This window comes from Phalaenopsis equestris, unplaced genomic scaffold (assembly GCF_001263595.1).
Source record: "Phalaenopsis equestris unplaced genomic scaffold, ASM126359v1 Scaffold000167, whole genome shotgun sequence".
NCBI classification, from domain to species: Eukaryota; Viridiplantae; Streptophyta; class Magnoliopsida; order Asparagales; family Orchidaceae; genus Phalaenopsis; species Phalaenopsis equestris.
This window is the reverse complement of record NW_018164609.1, coordinates 709,118-728,229: the sequence shown is the minus strand read 5'-3', so window position 1 is coordinate 728,229 and position 19,112 is coordinate 709,118. Positions and strand designations below refer to the sequence as shown.

Sequence of the window (19,112 nt, the reverse complement as noted above, 5' to 3'; positions counted from 1 at the left end):
GATTAGGGAGAAGATTCTTGTTTTAGCCTAGAAATGGTTGATGGGCTTGTTAAAGGCAATTTCAGGAGATTTTGGAAGCTAAAACAGTAGAGCGAAGTTTGAGTGGGGGAGTTAATAGAGATTCTAAGAATGAATTAGCTCTATCTTTAGAGGCAAGCCCTAGGGTGTTTAGGTAAAGGTTTGAACTTATTGATACAACCAACTATTCCAAACCTTAGTGACATCCATAGAAGAGCCTCCTGAATTAGAAATAGAAGTCTCACTCAAACACTTAAAATATGCCTATTTAGGTGAGACTTCCACTTTGTCTATTATCCTATCCTTAGAACTCAAGAAGTTGCAAGAAAAAAATTTGATGCAAGTTCTGAGGACTTTTAGGAAAGCCTTTAGTTGGACAATAGCCGTTGAATTATAATTTGAAAGTGAAAAGTTTTTATGTTTAGGGTTTAGATTTCATGGACCCTTTCGTACCTTCACTAGGAAATCTCTATATTTTGGCGGTCGTGGATTATGGTTCAAAATAATTTGAGGCAGAAACTCTCTCTAACTGTGAGGCTCAAAGCATTTCTAAGTTTGTTAAGAAGAATATATTTTACAAATTTGGAACGCCTACGGTGATTATCAGTGATGGGGGGAGCCACTTTAGGAATAAGAGAATTGAAACTCTAGTTGGTAAATATGGGATAAAATATAAGATTTCTACTGCTTGTCAACCTCTGACTAGTGGTTTAGTGGAGGTATTGAATAGGAAAATTAAGAGGATCCTTAAGAAAACGTTAAATCCAAATAAGAATGATTGGGCCTTAAGATTAGATGATGCATTATGGGTTTATAGGACATCATATAAAACTTTTTGGAAAGTCCTCTTATAGGCTTATATTTAGTAAGCCTAGTCATTTACCTGTGAAATTGGAGCATAAGACATTTTGGGCGATGAAAGAGTTCATTTATAAGTTTAAAGATTTGGTAGAAAAAAGATTGTTACAATTAAATGAATCGAAAGTGACAAAAAATGAAGCTTATGAAATGTCAAAAATATATAAAGAGCAAACTAAAAAATGGCATGATCAGAAACTTATTAGGAAAAAATTTCAGCCTGAACAAGAGGTTTTACTATTTAATTCAAGATTGAAATTACTTTCTGAAAAACCCAAGTCCTGGTGGTCTGATCATTTCACTGTTGTTAAAGTTTACCCATTTGGAGTGGTTGAGATTGAGGATAAAAAGTTTAATACGGTGTTTAAGAATTAAGATTAATGGCTAGAGACTCAAACTGTACTTAGAATTTGATGGACTTAGCCATAGAGAGACTGTAAACCTCGGTCATCTTTAAAAGTAAAATTGACATTGACTAAATGCTTCTTGGGAGGCAACCCAAGTGTATCTGTGTTTGTGCGACATTGTCAATTCTTGTTTTTAGTGTGTTTCATGTGAATTATGTTGTGTTTTGTTAGTTTGATTGTTTCCAGTGGATTGCATTTTGAATTTTCATTTCTTGGTGAAATTTTGTACCAAGCGCCTAGGCGCTTAAGTATGGGTATCTAATAACTATCTTGCAGCGCTTAGGTGCCGCATGTGAATGCTAAGGCACCAAGATGGTGCAGATCTGGATCTGGCGCCTAGGCGCCCAAATCTTTTTAAAACCATGTATTTAATTGTTTTGACCATTTTATTTTCTGATTTCTACGTCCATCTCCCATTCCTCTCTGTCGCCAACCCGAGGGTTCGCTAAGGAGAGATTTTTTGCCAATAAGACTCAAATAAATCGGTGGATCTAATGATCTAAAGATGAGCATTTGCTACCTTGAGCTTGTTTCTTCAAGTTTTTCTTTATAAATCTTGAGTTATTGTCGGTTAGGTGTGATTTACTTGGAGGTTTTGATCTTAGCTTACCAAGGAGATTTGTATTTTGTTTCCTTGCAAACTTTGGGATCCTTTGTCGCATTTTTCTTACTTGCTTCAAGTTTTCATAGATCCAAAGACTAAGGGAGGTCCTAAGGCTAGAACTTCTTTTGACAACAAGAAATTCTTTAGCGCTGAAGTAGAAGAGCGCTACAATGAGTTAATGTGTCTTGGAATTTGATCCTTCAGCGAAAGTTTGTTGAATCAAGGGGTCGGGTAAAAGGTGTAATTGACAGAAGGGATTGTGAAACTTTTTGTTTTAAAACTAGCGTGGTTGTTACTCCGGTGGGTCATGAATTCTTTGCAAACCAAAAGGAATTCATGTAATAAAGTTTATGTGAGGGGGAAGGAGGCGAGCATGTCTGCGGAGCATATTAATGTTATTTATTCGCTACCAGATAGGCCGAATAGTTTCTTTTCCAATTTCAGACCCAATGACAAGGAATTGGATGAGATTATTAGTTTTTTAAATGGGAGAGATCTGTGGAAGATTCGTGATAATAAGAATATCCTTTTTTCTTCTGTTTTCCTGAATGTTGAGTCAAAAGCTTGGCATTATTTCATATATGCCAAACTCTTTCCTTCCACAAATTTGAGCGAGGTCACCCGTGAGAGAGCTGTCCATTCAAGGGGATAATAAAATTGATGTTGGGGAAATCATAAATCAACCAACTAAAAACAAGATGAATCCTAGGTCCACCGTTTGATTGGGACATCCTTCCACCATTTTTTATCTATGTTATGGCTGAGGAGATATATGAGAGTTGCGAGGAACTATTGCCTCCTATTAAATAGATAGAAAAGAGGAGTATTGGGGTTTATAGTTGTACTTCATTTGAGAGAGGTGAGAGTTCTTCACATCCTTCTTCATCTTTGAGGTCTCGCCCTTCATCTACTATTGCTTCTATTTTTTGCACGATTAATACCCTTACTAACGACAGCTCCATCATCCAGTCGAAAGTGTATGATTTTGTGAACAATTGTTATCAAATGGACCTACAGAATAAGAGCCGGTTTGACTATTTGAAGATTTTCATGTAGCGCAGCTAGAGATGTATTGGAGAAGCTGATGGCTTGGAAGACCTGATCCAGTGGTTTTTCCTACACATACGCCTTACACTAGTTATGATAATACTAGCCGACCGAAGGAGGAAGACACGTATGAGATGATTGATATTGTTGCTCCTGTTTTGTTCTGACCGCTTCCTTTAGCTATTTTTTACTGTTGTTACTGTCGTGTAGTTGTGATATGTTGATGATACCCGTATTTTATTTTTATTGTTAGTTGGACTTGTCTATGATGCTTGTAATATATTTGGGCAATCTGTGATGATGGTCTTATTTATGCACTAAAGTTACATTTTGATTTAAGTTGTTTATGCAATCTTCTATTATATTTACTACAAGCAAGTTACAATTGTTGATCGCTGGGATTTGTATTGATGTTATGTTCCACAATTGTAGCGCCTAATGCTATAGTGCAGCTCCTAGTCATCACGAAACCAGTACCTAGGCGTTGTGATGAACTCAGGATTACGTCGCCCTGAAGCCAAGTATGGGCGCCTAAGCGCTAGAACGCGTCGATTGGTGGTTTCAGTAGTTGGGTCGTTTCGCCGGGAGAGACTATTTAAACAATGAAAACATAAAAAAGAGGGCTTTTTCTTCATTTTTATGCAACTTGGAGCATGAAAAACTTGTGGAGAAGGTCAAACAATTAGCAAGAAGCCTTGGAGAGAAGAAAAGAAAGTGCTTTGGAGGATTGAGAAAGTGTAACACTTGTTGTTTGTGACTTCATCATATTGCGTGTTTGAAAGGAGATAAGTACATTTAAGTTGTATTTTTTGTTGGATCTCTCTATTAAGACTTGGTGTATGATGGCTTTTCTTAATGCAAAGTTTGTGTTGATGTGTTTTGTCATGAATCATGAATAATTCTTCTTGTTTCTCTCTTAAATTAGGATGGTGTTTGGATATGATTAAGGATTTCTAAGAAATTTGCATTGGAATGTTCTAAAAGTTTTGGATTAACTTGTAATCTTAATTTACTTTCTGCATAGCCTGTGGATTGTTAAAATGTTTTGTGAACATTGAGATTCGAAAGGATTCTTTGTAGAACAAAAAAGTTAACCACATAATCTCATTGGAATATGAATATTGTCAATGAATTTCTGTAATTCTTAGACGATATTTTCTATTGGGCAGATCAAGAGTTTTAGGGAACTAAACTTAAGACTGTTGATCTCTCTTAGACAATTGAAAGAGGATAAGAAAGAATTTTGCTCTTGATTGACACTCTCTTTTGAACCTAATTCTTAGTTCTATCCACTGCTTGACTGATTCATGGGAGAAATCTCTCATCACTTGAATTTTTATAAGAATCTTCTTGCTTGCTAGGATTGACAAACTTGCCACAATTTAGGATTGAAACTTACTCAAACTTGTTAATCAAACATTTCAGGCTAGGTCCAATATTAGTAGACTAAAGCTTTTTCAAAATTGGGTTAACCCGATTTCCTCTAGGATCGACAATATGACTCTAATCTGGTCTACCGATAAGCTACGTGTACTTACGTGAGTCATCAGTGTTTCATAGTACTTAGAATGTGTCAACCTGCATAGCATGAATCCAAGATGATCACGAAAAAATTTTGTATCGCGTCTTAACATATGTTTAATTACCCTCTCTTATCGTTTTAATGTATGGCACGTTAACTTAATTTCTCTATAACTTGCACACTCTTTTGCATCCCCTTTAATCTTAAAAATAGGGACAAAAGTATTATTCCTCCACTCCTCAAGCATCTCTTTAATTTTTAAAATAATAATAAAGAGTTTAGCAAGCCAAATAAGTCCCAATTCTTCTAAATATTTTCACAATTCAATTGGCATATCATCAGATCCCACTGATTTTTTACCATTGATTTTCTTAAAAACCTCATCATATCCCACTTCTTTATGAACATTCCAAATTTTAAAATTTTGAAGTTTACTCATAAAAAAAAATTATTTATATTTTATGTGTCCCAATCTAATTCTATGACAATGTTTCCTTGTACTTTATATCATATAACTTTTCATCTTAAAATCCAAAACTAATAATCGATGTTCAGTACTTAATTTTCACTTAGAATAACTTTACAATCTTTACATTTTCAACAAATTTTTTTTTTCTTATAAGTTATAATATGCTCATCTCTATTCTAAAATAAAGTATTAGCAATAACAAAATCATACGCTAAGGAAAAATCTAATATGATTATATCTTTTTCATAAATCGTTCCAAAACCGTAACCACTATGAATATTTTTAAAATCTTCTACCACTCTACCAACATCTCCATTTAAATTTCCTCCAATAAAATTCTTTTTTCAAGAGATATACTTATATTAATTTATCGAGGTCATTTCAAATTTTTTCTTTTGAATATATATCGAAGTCGTATTACAAGCCAGCCAAACGAAAGTTCCCCAGGTCAAAGGTCTGAACTTGTCTAACCGAGAGAAGGTATTAACCCAATTCTCACAACATCATGAGTCATCTCGGAGGAACCCCATCAGACTTGCCAAGTGTATGAAAGTGTTCATCACGACACTCATAAGAGCACCCTGATGGTTCTTCTATGATAAGGTAAGTTATCTGTCGAATTACGGTGATTCGCACTCTACTCGAAGTCTAGCTAGTCCCATCCTGATCATAGGAGTATTAGCTAATGAGTCAAAAGTCGACTGGCTAGCCAAATCCAACAGAGTCTGCCAAATGGGCCTTGCCGATACAACGATTACCAATCTCAGGCGGTCAAGTGGTGGGGTAGTCGAATTGAAGACTTTTATTCATTTATTTATTTGTTTGCTTATGATTAAATTACTTTGCAACACCCTTATTAAAACAAGGGTAAGTAAATAATTGTATTTTTTGTATGCCCTTGCCTATAAATAGACGAGTTATTTTTACAATAAAAAACTAATCAATCTGAAATTAAATCTTTAGAAATTCTACTTTATCGTTCTCTTCCTCTCTTTCTCTTCTTCTCTCTCATGTTCTACGCTTTATTCATAGGGTGTGATTCACAATTCGTTCAAGAAGAGCCAAACGTGTGAGAATTTCGAACGAGAATGATCAGAATACCAATTCTCTTTCTAGTATTCAGAAGACTAGTAACAATGAGAAAAAGGATGATCAAACGGAAGAGGAAGAGGTGGCTTTGATACGTTACTCACAACAATCGGATTTTCGTCGCAATCTAATCAAAGGATCCATGCGCGCTCAAAGACGTCAAACAGTTATTTGGAACCTCTTTCAAGTCAATGTACATTCTCCTCTTTTTTTGGATCGTCTAGACAAAACATCTTTTTTTTCGTTTTTTGATATCAACGAAATTCAGAATCGAATTTTTAGGAATTGGATGGCGAGAGAACAAGAATCAGAATGAAAAATTTCCTCTTTTGAAAATGAAGAGAAAAAAGAAGAAAAGGAGAAAGAGGAAAAAAAAGAGAAAAATGAACAGATAGAAATATCAGAAGCTTGGGATACCTTTAGATTGACTCAAGTAATAAGAGGTTTGATGTTAGTAACCCAATCTTTTCTTCTCAAAGACATTCTATTGCCTTCATTAAGAATAGCCAAAAATCTTTTCCGTCTGTTATTCTTTCAAATTCCCGAGTGGGACGAGGATTTTCAGGAATGGAATAGAGAAATCCATATTAAATGCACCTATAACGGTGTTCAATTATCAGAAACAGAATTTCCCCAAGCTTGGTTAATAGACGGTATTCAGATAAAGATTCTATATCCTTTCTGTCTCAAACCTTGGAGAAAATCTAGGGCACGATCTCATCATAGAGATCTCATGAAAAAAAAAGGTGAAAAAGAAATTTTGACAACTTCTCAGAAAGAAAAAAAGAAAATCCTTTCTAAAAGTTAGAAAAGAAAAAAAAAAAAGAGAAAGAAATCCAGAAGATCAGAGCAAAAAAGCGAGATTTCCACTTTAGGGAAAGCTTCACTCGCCTATACAAGAAAGGAGACTCCCCATGAACCGAAGGAGCGATGGGGATCCACCATTTGCAAGTTAGGAATGGTGCGCAAGGACAAAGGTTGATAGGAAGGAATGATAGCGATTGCTTGTAGTCCTAGTCCAGATCGTATTCAACAATATCATAAATAAGAATATAAATACCATTTTATATGAGGGAGCACAAGCCAATTATTTGAATAAGAAATAGCTTATTAGCCCATCAAATTTAATTAATGATGTATTAATTAATCCAAGCTCAGCTCATGCATGTTAATTTGACTCAGTTGGAACCTTAACTGCCACCATAAAGTTTTACAACCAGTAAGCATTCAGGGATTTATTCAGATAAGGTACGTGTGGACTTCGCCCCACGAAAGGCCCAACGCCGCAATCTTCAGAACCGTCTGATCACCCACAAAAGGTGCATCAGGCACGCAACTTGATCGCTAAGATTCCATAAAAAGCAACGGAGGGTAAGCGGCTCAGAAACCGACGTCCCTCTTGGCTGAGGAGCGCGTGCAGCTGTAACGCAACATCTAGTTCAATGGCATCACTTGGCATGGCTTTTGCTGCACCAGTAGCAGTGAGCGGAAGGGTGTTCCAGGCGACAGCAACGACCAAAAGCACCGGCGGCAGTGCGGAGGAGAAGGGGCTGTTCGATTGGATACTGAGCGGTCTTCAAAAGGAGGATCAGCTCGTCGAGACGGATCCAATCCTCAAGAAGGTTGAGGGAAAAAACAACGGCAGCGGTACCGGTACCACTGGTACAACTCGTCGCAAGTCCCCCAACTCCGTCTCTGTCCCCAGCAACAAGAAAACCAATGGTAGTGGCGGCGTCTTTGGAGGCCTTTTCGCTAAGAAATGAACAAAACAGACACCTACCACACCACAACTCCTGGTTATTGGAATATGGCAGCTACTAGATGCTCCTCTCAACTTGTGATTCGGCCGCTAGTCTTCTTTAATTTACTTTTCGAATTTCCATTCTACGGATACCGACTGCGGTTCCAACGTTCAACTCTGCTTTTTATCGTGTTAAGCAGCAAACCATTAGTTATTGTTGATTTAAAATTTCTGTTTCGAAGTGCCGACATTTTATGCGGTCGTTCATTATTTGTTCCTGTTATTTACAGTTCTCTGCTCGAGTTGATGGGAAAGAAATTTTTGGGGTCGAAAAAATTTAGTTTGTGCTTCTCTAGGTTTCGTCGGCAGCTTGCTACTTTGTTGTTCTTTCATCCTTAAAGATGTGTATTTTGCCTTACTAAAACCAAAAGGTTGTACAAAAGATGCCTTTAGGCATGTACCGGAATTAAAACTATCATCTCAAGCAAGAAAAAAAAAAACACGAGATTCATCTATGAGTGTTGAAGTAAAATAACTCTGTATTGTTTGTTGGGCACAAGTGTGTGCTGCTCTGTTTGAGCTCTCTTGGAACACGCTGACATATAAGTTGTTCTTTTATCTAGTAGGAACGGGCGGACAGGTCGTCTCATCCAGGCAATAAGAGGTGGCAAGTCCTCACATGTAGGTGTAAAAGGCAATTATCTAGAGAATAATAGCCCAAATTTGCTCAAAAACAGTCTGATGAAGATTTAATGGTGCTAGGCTTGACGCAATGCTTAGAAACTGGTATATTTGAGTCTGCCCTATATCTCGAAACATTATTCTAGCCTGAGCGAGAAAACTACCAAATAGAAATTCACAAAATGCCCAAAACTCGGCAAAAGTAAAATAAAGTTGAAGTGCACGATAGTGACATAACTTTGATAATCAGATGTTTGAATTAAGTAACAAATGAATTGTACAATCTTACTGCATTCATTATAATCCTCTTGCATGGAAATTTGTGCTCACAAAGAAAGTATAGATAGATTATCTCTATGATCTTTTATAACCAGGTCGGTTCATTCCGAAAAATTGGAAATTGAATTAGAATCACGGGGCGGAGACATATATGAAAGAAATTAGCCAGAAGGATTAGGCTGCTTTGAGTGCCCAGTGGCAGTCGAGCTAGTATATGTAACATGGAATAGCAATGTTGGTTTTTGAACTTGTGTTTTATATTTTTAATCGAATGTTATTTACTTAATTTACCTCTTAAGAATTGCCACCTAGTATAGCGCTGCCGAACATTGGTAGATGCTAAACATTGGTAGATGCTACTGGGATGGTATTAAAAGCGTAATAGACTTTCACAAATTTGGAAGGACTTATGAAGTTCTCAACTTATGAATCAGTTATGAAATGCGTAGTATGATATAGAAATGATCAAGTAAAAAAGATTCAGGGCAAATTGCTTCTCCTGCAGAGATCCAAAACATAATTAGTTCAACCGCAATCTTATTGATTGATTGCGACATAAACATTAAAAAAAACTAAATAAAAAAATTTAGAGTCTAGGCTTCAATTGAATTCATAGCAACGGTACTGTTGTGAATAATAATAATATATTCATCATTTGGTTCATTCCAAACAAAAAGTATTTTTAGTTTTTGACTCTATTATGCAAGGAATGGTGTTGTTAACGGCAGGATTTTGTTCCCGCCTAAAGGAAGTTGAGGCAAGGCAAGCCAATAGCACCTCGCACATCCCTTATGTGAGCATCTTAATAAGAAATTTCTTAGATAAGTGTATTGCTCTAATGGGCTGGGCAGTGAGCTGTGCGTCTTGTGTTCCCTGGATAGGTGTGATTAAAAACACCGAACACAGCAAATCCGTCTACTTTTTATGATGAGGATTGATATGGGTGGCATAAGAGATTACATAAATAAGAATGTGCCTTTGGAACCCTGAAGAAATATTAGATCAAGTGTTGTATCTGAACTTCAAGACTCGAGGACGGATAAAGAATACAACGAGGAAGAGTATAAAGGACTCAAATTTTTCTAATGGAGAAGAGATCTTGAATGATATAAAAGATGAAAAGAGGAGGTTATGTTATGTGAAAACAATGCGAAAACGAAAAAATTTCACACAACAACAATCAAACACAAGATTTACGTGGTTTGGCTTTATGTTGATTAGCCTACGTCAATGAGGAAGGAGATTTCACTAGCACCGGATAGGGATAAAGAAAAATAGCTTGAAGTTACAACTTCTGCACTTTGCATCATAATTTTCTTATGAACTCTAAATTCCTTTTACGGAGGAGAATTAGGACATATAAATAAATAAAGTCAAAAGACCAAATTACCCAGAGTTATAAAAAAAATCATAAATACAATTACCTTTACCTCATCTCTTACTTCCAAATAAGTGAAAGATGATCAAACAAACTTCAAACTCCAATTCATTTGAACCAAAAAAGTTGTCTACGCACCCCTCTCAAGAAAGGAATCAAGTCTCGCATAAATCTTCAAAATGTCTACTGGACAATTAGTCTTGAGCTCAGATGTTCAACAAACTCTTATAGTATGTGCTCTTGGACTGGTAGTAGTTTTGTAAGTATGTTCGTTAGATTCTCCTTTATATATTTCTTTTTCAACATAATATTATCACCATCAATCAAGTCTTGAATAAAGTTGTACCTGACATTAATGTGTTTGATACGAGCATGATAGACTAAATTTGTGACCAAGAATATTGCACTTTGACTGTCACATAACACCGTCAGAGACTCCTAATCAACTCTCAAGTCATCCAATAGGCCCTGCATCCATATCACTTCCTTCATTGCCTCCGTTAGTGTCATGTGCTCAGCTTCTGTAATAGATAAAGTAACAAAAGACTGAAGAACCGACCTCCAACTGATTGAACTTACAGCTAATGTGAATAAATAGTCAGTTCTAGATCTCTGTCTATCCATATGATTACATAGTCTAAGTTACTGTAGCCTACACACAAATCTGTAATAGTTGAATGCCTCTCAAACTCTAAGCCAACATCCACAGTACCATTTAGATACGTCAGAATATTCTTCACATTCTGTCAGTATTTTCTTCTTGGATCATGCATAAACCTGCTTATAACACTAACTGTTTCTGCAATGTCTGGTACAATATCAATGTTTTAAAAGATGTGGGCGTCGAGCGGGGCGTTTAGCTGTTACGGAGCGAGGCTTAAGCCCCAAGGCGTCGGGTGTGAACCCCACAGTATAAAAAAAATAAGAAATATGAATATTAATAGACAAAAAATAAATTATTTGTGCTTAATAAAAAAAATTATTATAAGACATTGAAAATCAAATTTACAGTTTACTATAGCTATAGTGCAATTATTGTAGCTACATTAAACTGCTTATCTAAATGGCTTATATCTCGCCCCTGGGAGCGCCCCAATAACGCTTTTTTAAATAGAGTCTAATACAAATCATGACATACATCAGACTGCCCACTACACTAGCATAAGGAACCAATCACATATATTTCCTTTCATGGTTAACTTTAGGACATTGATCTGAACTAAACTTAAAGTGAGATGCAATTGATAGACTCATTGTCTTGTTCGAGTTATCAACCTTAAATTTTTTCAGCACCTTCCAAACTTAAGTTAATTGCAAAAGCAAAACCTTTCCATATGTTTTGTCCCTGAGAATCTCTATGTCAAGAAATCTATGAGCTTCAGCCAACTCCATTTTGAAAAAATTAGACAGTTGATTCTTAATTCTATCAACCTCAATTTCACTAATAGATGCAATCAACATATCATCAACATATATAAGCAAATAAATGAACTCACTGTTGGCCAACTTCTTGAAATATGCACAATGATCATATTGACTCCTCGTGTTAAATTTTTTATACCACTGTCGTGGTAAGTGTTTCAACCCATACAAATACTTATCTAGTTTGCAAACAGTCTTTTGATGCTCCATATTCAGGCGACTGCAAATGTAGCTCTCCTCTTGCAGTTCTCCTTGTAGGAATATTGTCTTCATATCGAGTTGTTCCAAGATCAGACCATATAGTGCTACAAGTGCTAAGAGAACACGGATTGAAGGAGGCTTGACCACTCAGAAGAATACATTATCATAATCAAACTTTTCTTATTGTGCAAAGTCTTTTATTACTAATCTTATCTTGTAAAGCATATCAGCTTCATCAGATTATTCTTTGCATACACACATTTGCACTCGATAGTTTTTCATTCAGGAGAAAGCTTCACCAAACTTCAAATATCATTCTTTCGAAGAGACTCTATCTATTCATCTATTTTTGATCTTTAAAGAACACAGTTTAGGCTCTCCATCGCTTCTTTGTAGTGACAAAGAATTTCTGCATCCATAGCTGAAAGTACAAATGCAACGTGATTCCTCAACAAAGTTGTTTTGAGATATTCTGGTCTCTGGTCCTGCTCTTAGCAATAGATTCCTGAGCATGAGTCTCATCCTCAGTATCTTCTTCCACCTCCTCCTGAGCGCTATAAACAAATGCCTTCTAAACTTCAACTAAATCAGGTATTTGAGTCAGAGTGGATGAACTTTGTTGAACAAATGGAGTTGCATCAAACTCTAACTTCTGCTACATATTTATGGTCCTAGTAGAACTCTAGATCTGCTTTGAGTCCTAATTTCTCAACAAGTTTGTCTAGTCGAATGTAGTCTCCCTTTAAAAACTTTTCTTTAAAACTGATCATACAACTTAAAGTCCTCAACTCCACCTGAAGCTAATGAAAATCATCTTCTTTGCTCATGATTTCAATTTATTATTCTACATGTAGAAATAAGTTGGACACCCAAACAGTCTCATGTGCTCATAATTTCTAGCAGGATGTTCTAACCATATCTCCTTCGAGGTTATTTTCCCAATAGCTGCAGAAGGAAAGTGACAAGCATAGTTTATGACCTAGGACCCATAGACTCTATCCAACTCAACATTGGATAACATACACTGATATTTCTCCACCAAAGTTTGGTTTATCATCTCTGTCACCCCATTCTGTTGTAATGAGCCTCAAATAGTGAAATGATGTTCTATCTCAGCTCTCTAACACTCTTGTAAGAATGCATCCGAAGTATATTCAACCCCATTATCTGATACAATACATCAGATGTTTTTAACAGTACGAGTCTCAATTCACTTCTTTCAAGTTATGAAAATTTTCAGCACCTCGCTTTGCATTTTTTAATGTACACTTAAATATGTCTGGAGTAAACATCAATAAAATAACAAAGTATATCCGCCCGCTAAATGATGTTGACTTCGTTGTGCCCCAAACATCTATGTGAAGATATTCTAAAATATATTTTGTATTGTAGATGATAGTACCAAAAGATACTTGTGCCTTATAGTCAAATATACTATTTTTGTTTTTTTCTCTTTTTATTTTTAAAATAGTCATCAGTTTATCTATCACCGTATACTTCCTTTTTTCAAATAAACTCCCTTCCGAATCATATGAATGATCAGAAAAAGAGAGAAATAAAAAAAGATGAAATTGACAAAGAGAAAAAATACGGAGAGCATGCATACAATAAATCTCGCAAAGATGGGTCGAGTATGTCTGTTTAAATAAGATCAGACGGAAGCACGTTGGATCAATATCTGCAAAAGAATACCTATGTAAATTATGTGTTTGTCTGTTATGGGGTCTAGAGTATTCTCAATGGAACATATCTCACTTGATTAATTACATCTTGGAGTTTGCCCGAGAATACTTTTATTCAAAAAGTTTTTATTTACATTAGTAGTGACGACTAGCACAATTCTATCAAAAAATGATTATTTCGCAGGGGAATGCTCTGACACATTAAAGCTCCCACTAAGCCACGGGACGGAAAGTGAGTCTCTCATTGTCCGTACATGGATAACAGACTCATCGACATACGGAGCCTGTGAAATAACTGAATCATCCCGACGAGGAATCTCGATATGTCAAAACACATCCAAGCCATAAGGGTAGAGGACAATTCGTCGTATCTCAAACGGGCGGTAGCTCATCGGCAATCAGTTGTTGAGATAATGCCAACGAATGCAAAAGGAGTGATATGGCTCAACAAGGCTAGTCAAAGGAAGGGAGGAGTAGTCTCTAGAAGATAAAAGTAGACGGGTCAGAGTACCACATATCCATAATTCCAAGCTACTAAGACCCTAAGTCGACCTAGTTGTGAAGATAGTCGACCTAAAACGTTCAGGGCTCTCCGGCCAGCAATCTCTGAATTGCGTCGTCCGCGAGAATCTCGGTAGCCCTAAGTTCAAAGAAATGAAAACTCTATTTTATGACTATCAGGTGGAGCTCCAAGAAGTGAGACTTATAATTACCAAAATGGCAAGGATGTCGCTAGAAAAGAGGAGAAAGGGAAATTCAGCTATAAGTTGGAAACGCTCCATACAAAAAGTATGCACCTTATCTGGGTTAGGGAGCCTTCTAATGACCTAGACGCACTAGACAATCTTCTATATAGAAAGATGTGATGGGTTAGTCGGGTTGGAGAAGCACGAGGTTTCTCCTCGGGACATGCGAATGATGCAATTTTCTAGAGCAATCCTTCGATATTGTGGAGGCCCTAGCATATGACTTAAGTTATGCCCATGCAATACAGCTCATTTTAAAAATGACTCGAAGGTCGTGCAGGAAAGTAAAAGATAGATTTTAAAAAACTAGAATCTTTTAATCGTAAATTTTAATTTACCTTGAATCTTTTATTAGGATTTTTATAGAAAAATTTATAATTTTAAGATTCTAAAGAGCCTAAATTACAATTTTTGTTATATCCTAGATATACCAAAAAGAAACAAGAAAAATAATCGAAGCATCGAGGCACGTGATAAGAAGTAAAAACACTCCAAAATATAAAAAAGAGACCAGTGTCGCATGGTCAGTGACATATACTAGGAAAAAAACAAGAAAAACGATCAAACTCCGTATATACATGTTCGATCCTAGATCTATATAAAAATATAGAATTTGGACAAGTTATGGGACACGAGTTGTTGCTACTGGTCAAGAAAGGATACTCAATATTTTGAAAGTGTTGGGTCAGCACTAATTGACTGACATCAATCGAGACAATTGGAGAATGTGTTCTCACTGTAAATATTTGATGTCTAACCCCCAAAAAGGTTCAAAATCCCAACATTAGAGTTTTATTAATGCAGAACTGATTCAATCGACCACATAGCCTAATTTGAATCGACTATGTCTCTACTCAGGATCATCGACGCTCTGAAGTGTCATCTTCTCCTCACCAAGCAGAGGGAGTCAACCATCAAATGTTTTAAAAGCATTGTCGTCGAGAGTAATCACATCATTTGTTGAATTCAAACGAATATTAGTAGGGCAGTTTGCCAGCACATAGAAGCCCAAGAAGAATTTGCAATCCCTCCTGCAGATCAGATACGGATAGAATGAGAGCCTTCGCTCCTCTATTATCCGCTTTTAGAAGATATTGGAAGTGTAGAATATGGAGCTCATGGTGGCTCATGTCGCAACTCAAGGGCTGCAAGAAGAACCTTTTTGATATGCTTTGGGTCAGTAGCGACCAAAGACATTAGCTGAGTTATTGGAGATGGCCAACAAACATATATTGGCTGATAATCGTCCACCCGTCGCCTGTAGAAGAGGGCTTCCCAAAGTGATAGATAAAGATCGAGAGATGGCTCACGCCTTTCCAAGGGTCACGATCGAAGATGCTCAACTGCCTCAGGACCATAGGATGACTGATAGAGCTTACAACCGAGGAAGTCGAGCTTGATATCTTAATCAGCGACCGACTCGGTACAATGAGCACCCACTGCCCAACCATGAACTGTTAAAAATGACTCAACTGACTGTCTCAATGGCCAAAATAGTGGAGGTCATCCAAAATAAAGAGTACTTCAAGAGAACACCCTCAAAGAAAATTGAATCTTACCTCTGGGACGCGAAGAAATACAGCGCCTACCATCGAAACCACGATCATGACACGAAGGAATGCTGACACCTCCGAAGGTTGGTCAAAGAGTTGAAAAGTTGGTCAAAGAGTTGATCAAGGCTAGAAAATTTACGTTGTAGCTCCGGGAGCAAAGGCCTAAAGGCAATGGAAAGCTATGATGGGAGAAATTTCAGACGGACCTGTCAGAGCCTACTTCATACACACTGCTAGCATCATTCTTGCTATCTTTGGAAGAAGAGGATACTCATCTTGACAATTCGACTTTAAGAAGATTTGGTCGGGAGAACTATGAGTAACCGTCATCGCTCCCAAACACAGTTTCACTGAGGAGAATTTGCCCCTTAAGGGGAACCCTTACAACGCATCATCATCATCACGACAATGATAAAAAACTACCAGATTGGTAGCATTCTTATCAATAACGATGGTTTGATGAACATTCTATTCAAAGCGGTGTTTGATAAGATAGGTCTTGGAAATGATCGGCTGATTGCAGCAGCAGCCCCACTCTAGGGCTTTTTTGATGAGATGAAGTATTGGGGACTATCGCCCTGCCAGTTAATTGGGGATAAATGATAAAAAAAATTTACAAATATGGAGGCCTTTTTAGCTGTTGACTCGCCACCAACTTATAAAGCTATCTTCAGCCGCCCCTCTGCTTCATTCTTTAAAGCTTATTATCTCAACTTACCACGTAATAGTGAAATTTCTTGGCGATGAGGAAGTGATCACCGTCCAATGTAACTTGGAGCAATCCCGCGCCTGCTACCTCTGAGCAATCAAAAACGTTGAGTAGGAGCTGCTTGAGCTCAGAAACCTGCACGATGGGGGTCTCGACCACTCGGCAAATTCCAACGACTGAAAGCAAGCACAATAATTTTTTTCTAATAAACAAAACTTTTGATGCAGGGTCGAAGGATGTGCTGATCAGAACCCTTTGGGATCACTGAGATGTTTTTGTCTGGTCAACAACTAAGATATCAAGGATTTCGATTGCTTTTGGGCGCCTGAACCATCAATCGTCTGCCTTCAGTTGCCCGGTCATTGGATAAATGGCCTCGACCACTCGACACCAAGCACCTGCTCCCAGTCAACGGATTTTTCTGAACCTCCTTGCCGATTGGTCTGACGTATTTGCCTCCTGATTTTAGTCAAATTGCGCAGTCTCAAATCCACTTGGCTTAAGATCAATTGCCCCTAGGATGTCAATTTCTGTTCAAGCTACCCACAATACATTTTTGGCTTCTTAATGCTTGATGATCGTTCTTTGCACTCGGCCATCCAGGAATGCGTTCCAGTGGCTGTACTCGATCATGGCCGTTGGCTTCGTGATTATCTGTGAAGCATACTTTTTTCCTGCACAATGTTTTAGTGCAATTTACAGTGTGAAGAGTTGTCCATTCTTTCAACCTTCTCAAGCGATCAGATGTTATCATGATTAGCCTTCTATGAATTCTTGAAGTATCAAGATTTCAATTTGTTCTGATAATTGAGTTTTGTAACTTTTATATTTGTTGGATCACTGGAAATGGAAACCAAAGGTTTTTCAAAATTATAAAAAGTGAAATTATACATGCACAAAATATAATAAATTTTGCTCTGCATATGTGATCTTTCTCCTACTTCTAAAGGTCAAATCCTTAATAAAGCGGGATGCTTGATCAAGGGGAAAAGATTATGCCCTTGTATGAGCATTAGGCTTGATTCAACTATTTTGGTAACTTCTTTTAACTATTTTTATTTAGGGGCATTTACATACAAACCACCCAGTTCTTATATATTAACAAGTCTAACAACTAAACTTTACTTTTTGTATTTGTATCACCCAAAAATTTCATTTCAAATCATAAGTAACACTATTTTAATTTTTTTAAAAAGTAAAATACATCTTTAAGGTGGCATATATCTATTATGAATAGATTTAACTTTCACAGCACGGACAAACTCTAAGGCTTAAATTGAGTTTGTCTTAAAAAATAATCTGGACGTTACTTTGCAAATAAAACTCAATAATAATATAATGTCTGAAATAAATATTTTGTTAAAGGATAGAATCATAGAAGTACCCACAATCTAACATTAATATACATATATGTATGCATCATTTCTAGTGTACCTATATCATTATTATTATTGCGACTATTATCATTATCATACATAATATACAAGTGCTTTACAATATAATTAATAATAAAATTTTCAATTAAGTTTTTACTCGCCTGTGAGCTCCCCGCAAATTTCCTATCGTAACATGTGCTGGTTATTCCCTCGTGCCGCAACTCAACAATGAAGTGGGGCATTCCGGACCCTTTCAATGTTTCAGATGCATCGGAATTGCCTATTTGGCAAAATGGTTGGTGAAGTTAGGGTGTTTCGAGTCAATTTCAAGTGACACCGCGTCTCTACCTCCATTCTCGTTAAGTTCACTCAGACAACTTGTTGGTCGCACAAACATGGAAGTCACCAAGCGGTATTCGCCCACTCCATTCATCTTATGTGATAAATGAAAACTCACTGGCCTACATTTACCCAAATCTGAAAGGGGTTGAGCAATTTACCCTGAAGATAACATCAGAAAATCCATCCGGATTACTATTTCATAGCAGAAGCTAAATGAAGTTTAAATATGGACATAACACCCAAATTTCTTCAGTTTTCGGAGCCTGATTAAGAATCGGAGAATATAACCTAAATGGCAGTTGTATAAATATGAATAATAAGGAAGAATGGGAAGAATGGGCACTAACCAACTTTTAGTTTATTTCCGTTCACATCCATTTCAGTCCTCCTGTCCGCTGCATCTCTCGAGATTTTCTTTTAATCGGCTGCAACTCCACTGCAATTTCCACGACAGCTCTGAACGGATCTTTTCCTCTGCCCAAGCTTCCACCATTAAAGGATCGCTTCCTTATTGCCATGCTCTTGTGGACCTGAGAAAACCACTATAATAAGGGAAAGTGCGCGAGTAAGAAAGATCGTTGAAGGGGCAAAACGATCTGATCGAGAGAATAGCGATGTGTAATCGATGCTCTTGAGTGGAGTTCAAGCATTGAGACTTCGAAAATACCTTCGTCTCGTCTTGTCTCTTCGTTTACCAGAATCAGGCTTTGGGTTTCGGGTACCACTCCTGTCTTTCATCCCCGCTTCCGCTTCCGCGCTATGCCCTAACGTATCTCTGGCGGGAAATAAGCAACACAACGGTTGCACAATAAGTATATAATGATATAAAAATGAATATTTACAAATCTAGCACTCTCTCTACTTAGGTATTTCACATTTTATTTTACTCTCTGAATATAAATAAATGGCTGTCATGAACTAGAAAATATATTAGTAGATTCAATGTGCCTAATTATTTTTTATTTTTAAGCACATGTCATGTGCTAGT

The 19,112-nt window shown here is 36.9% G+C and overlaps 2 protein-coding genes across 5 annotated transcripts in view; one reads left to right on the top strand and one right to left on the bottom strand.

Moving 5' to 3' along the window:
* Positions 1-18,888, bottom strand: part of LOC110022081 (cytochrome P450 86A1) — a 53,342-nt gene extending 34,454 nt beyond the window's left edge. For 2 of the 4 annotated variants that reach the window (XR_002293734.1, XM_020720867.1), the window contains exons 1-2: positions 18,792-18,888; positions 18,472-18,654 (exon numbers count right to left, since the gene is read on the bottom strand). The gene's annotated coding sequence lies outside the window, so the exon portion shown is untranslated. Of the gene's footprint in view, positions 1-17,944; positions 18,284-18,471; positions 18,667-18,791 lie in introns of those variants that run through there. The other 2 variants (XR_002293733.1, XM_020720868.1) reach the window with 2 other exon arrangements.
* LOC110022084 lies at positions 7,297-8,094 on the top strand. The gene has a single exon (XM_020720871.1). The coding sequence runs from the start codon at positions 7,457-7,459 to the stop codon at positions 7,775-7,777; it is 321 nt and encodes a 106-aa protein (XP_020576530.1). The 5' UTR covers positions 7,297-7,456; the 3' UTR covers positions 7,778-8,094.
* Positions 18,889-19,112: the final 224 nt, after the last annotated feature.

Coding starts and splice junctions, on each gene's coding strand:
- LOC110022084 (XM_020720871.1), top strand. CDS start 7,457: ATGGCATCACTTGGCATGGCTTTTGCTGCACCAGTAGCAGTGAGCGGA.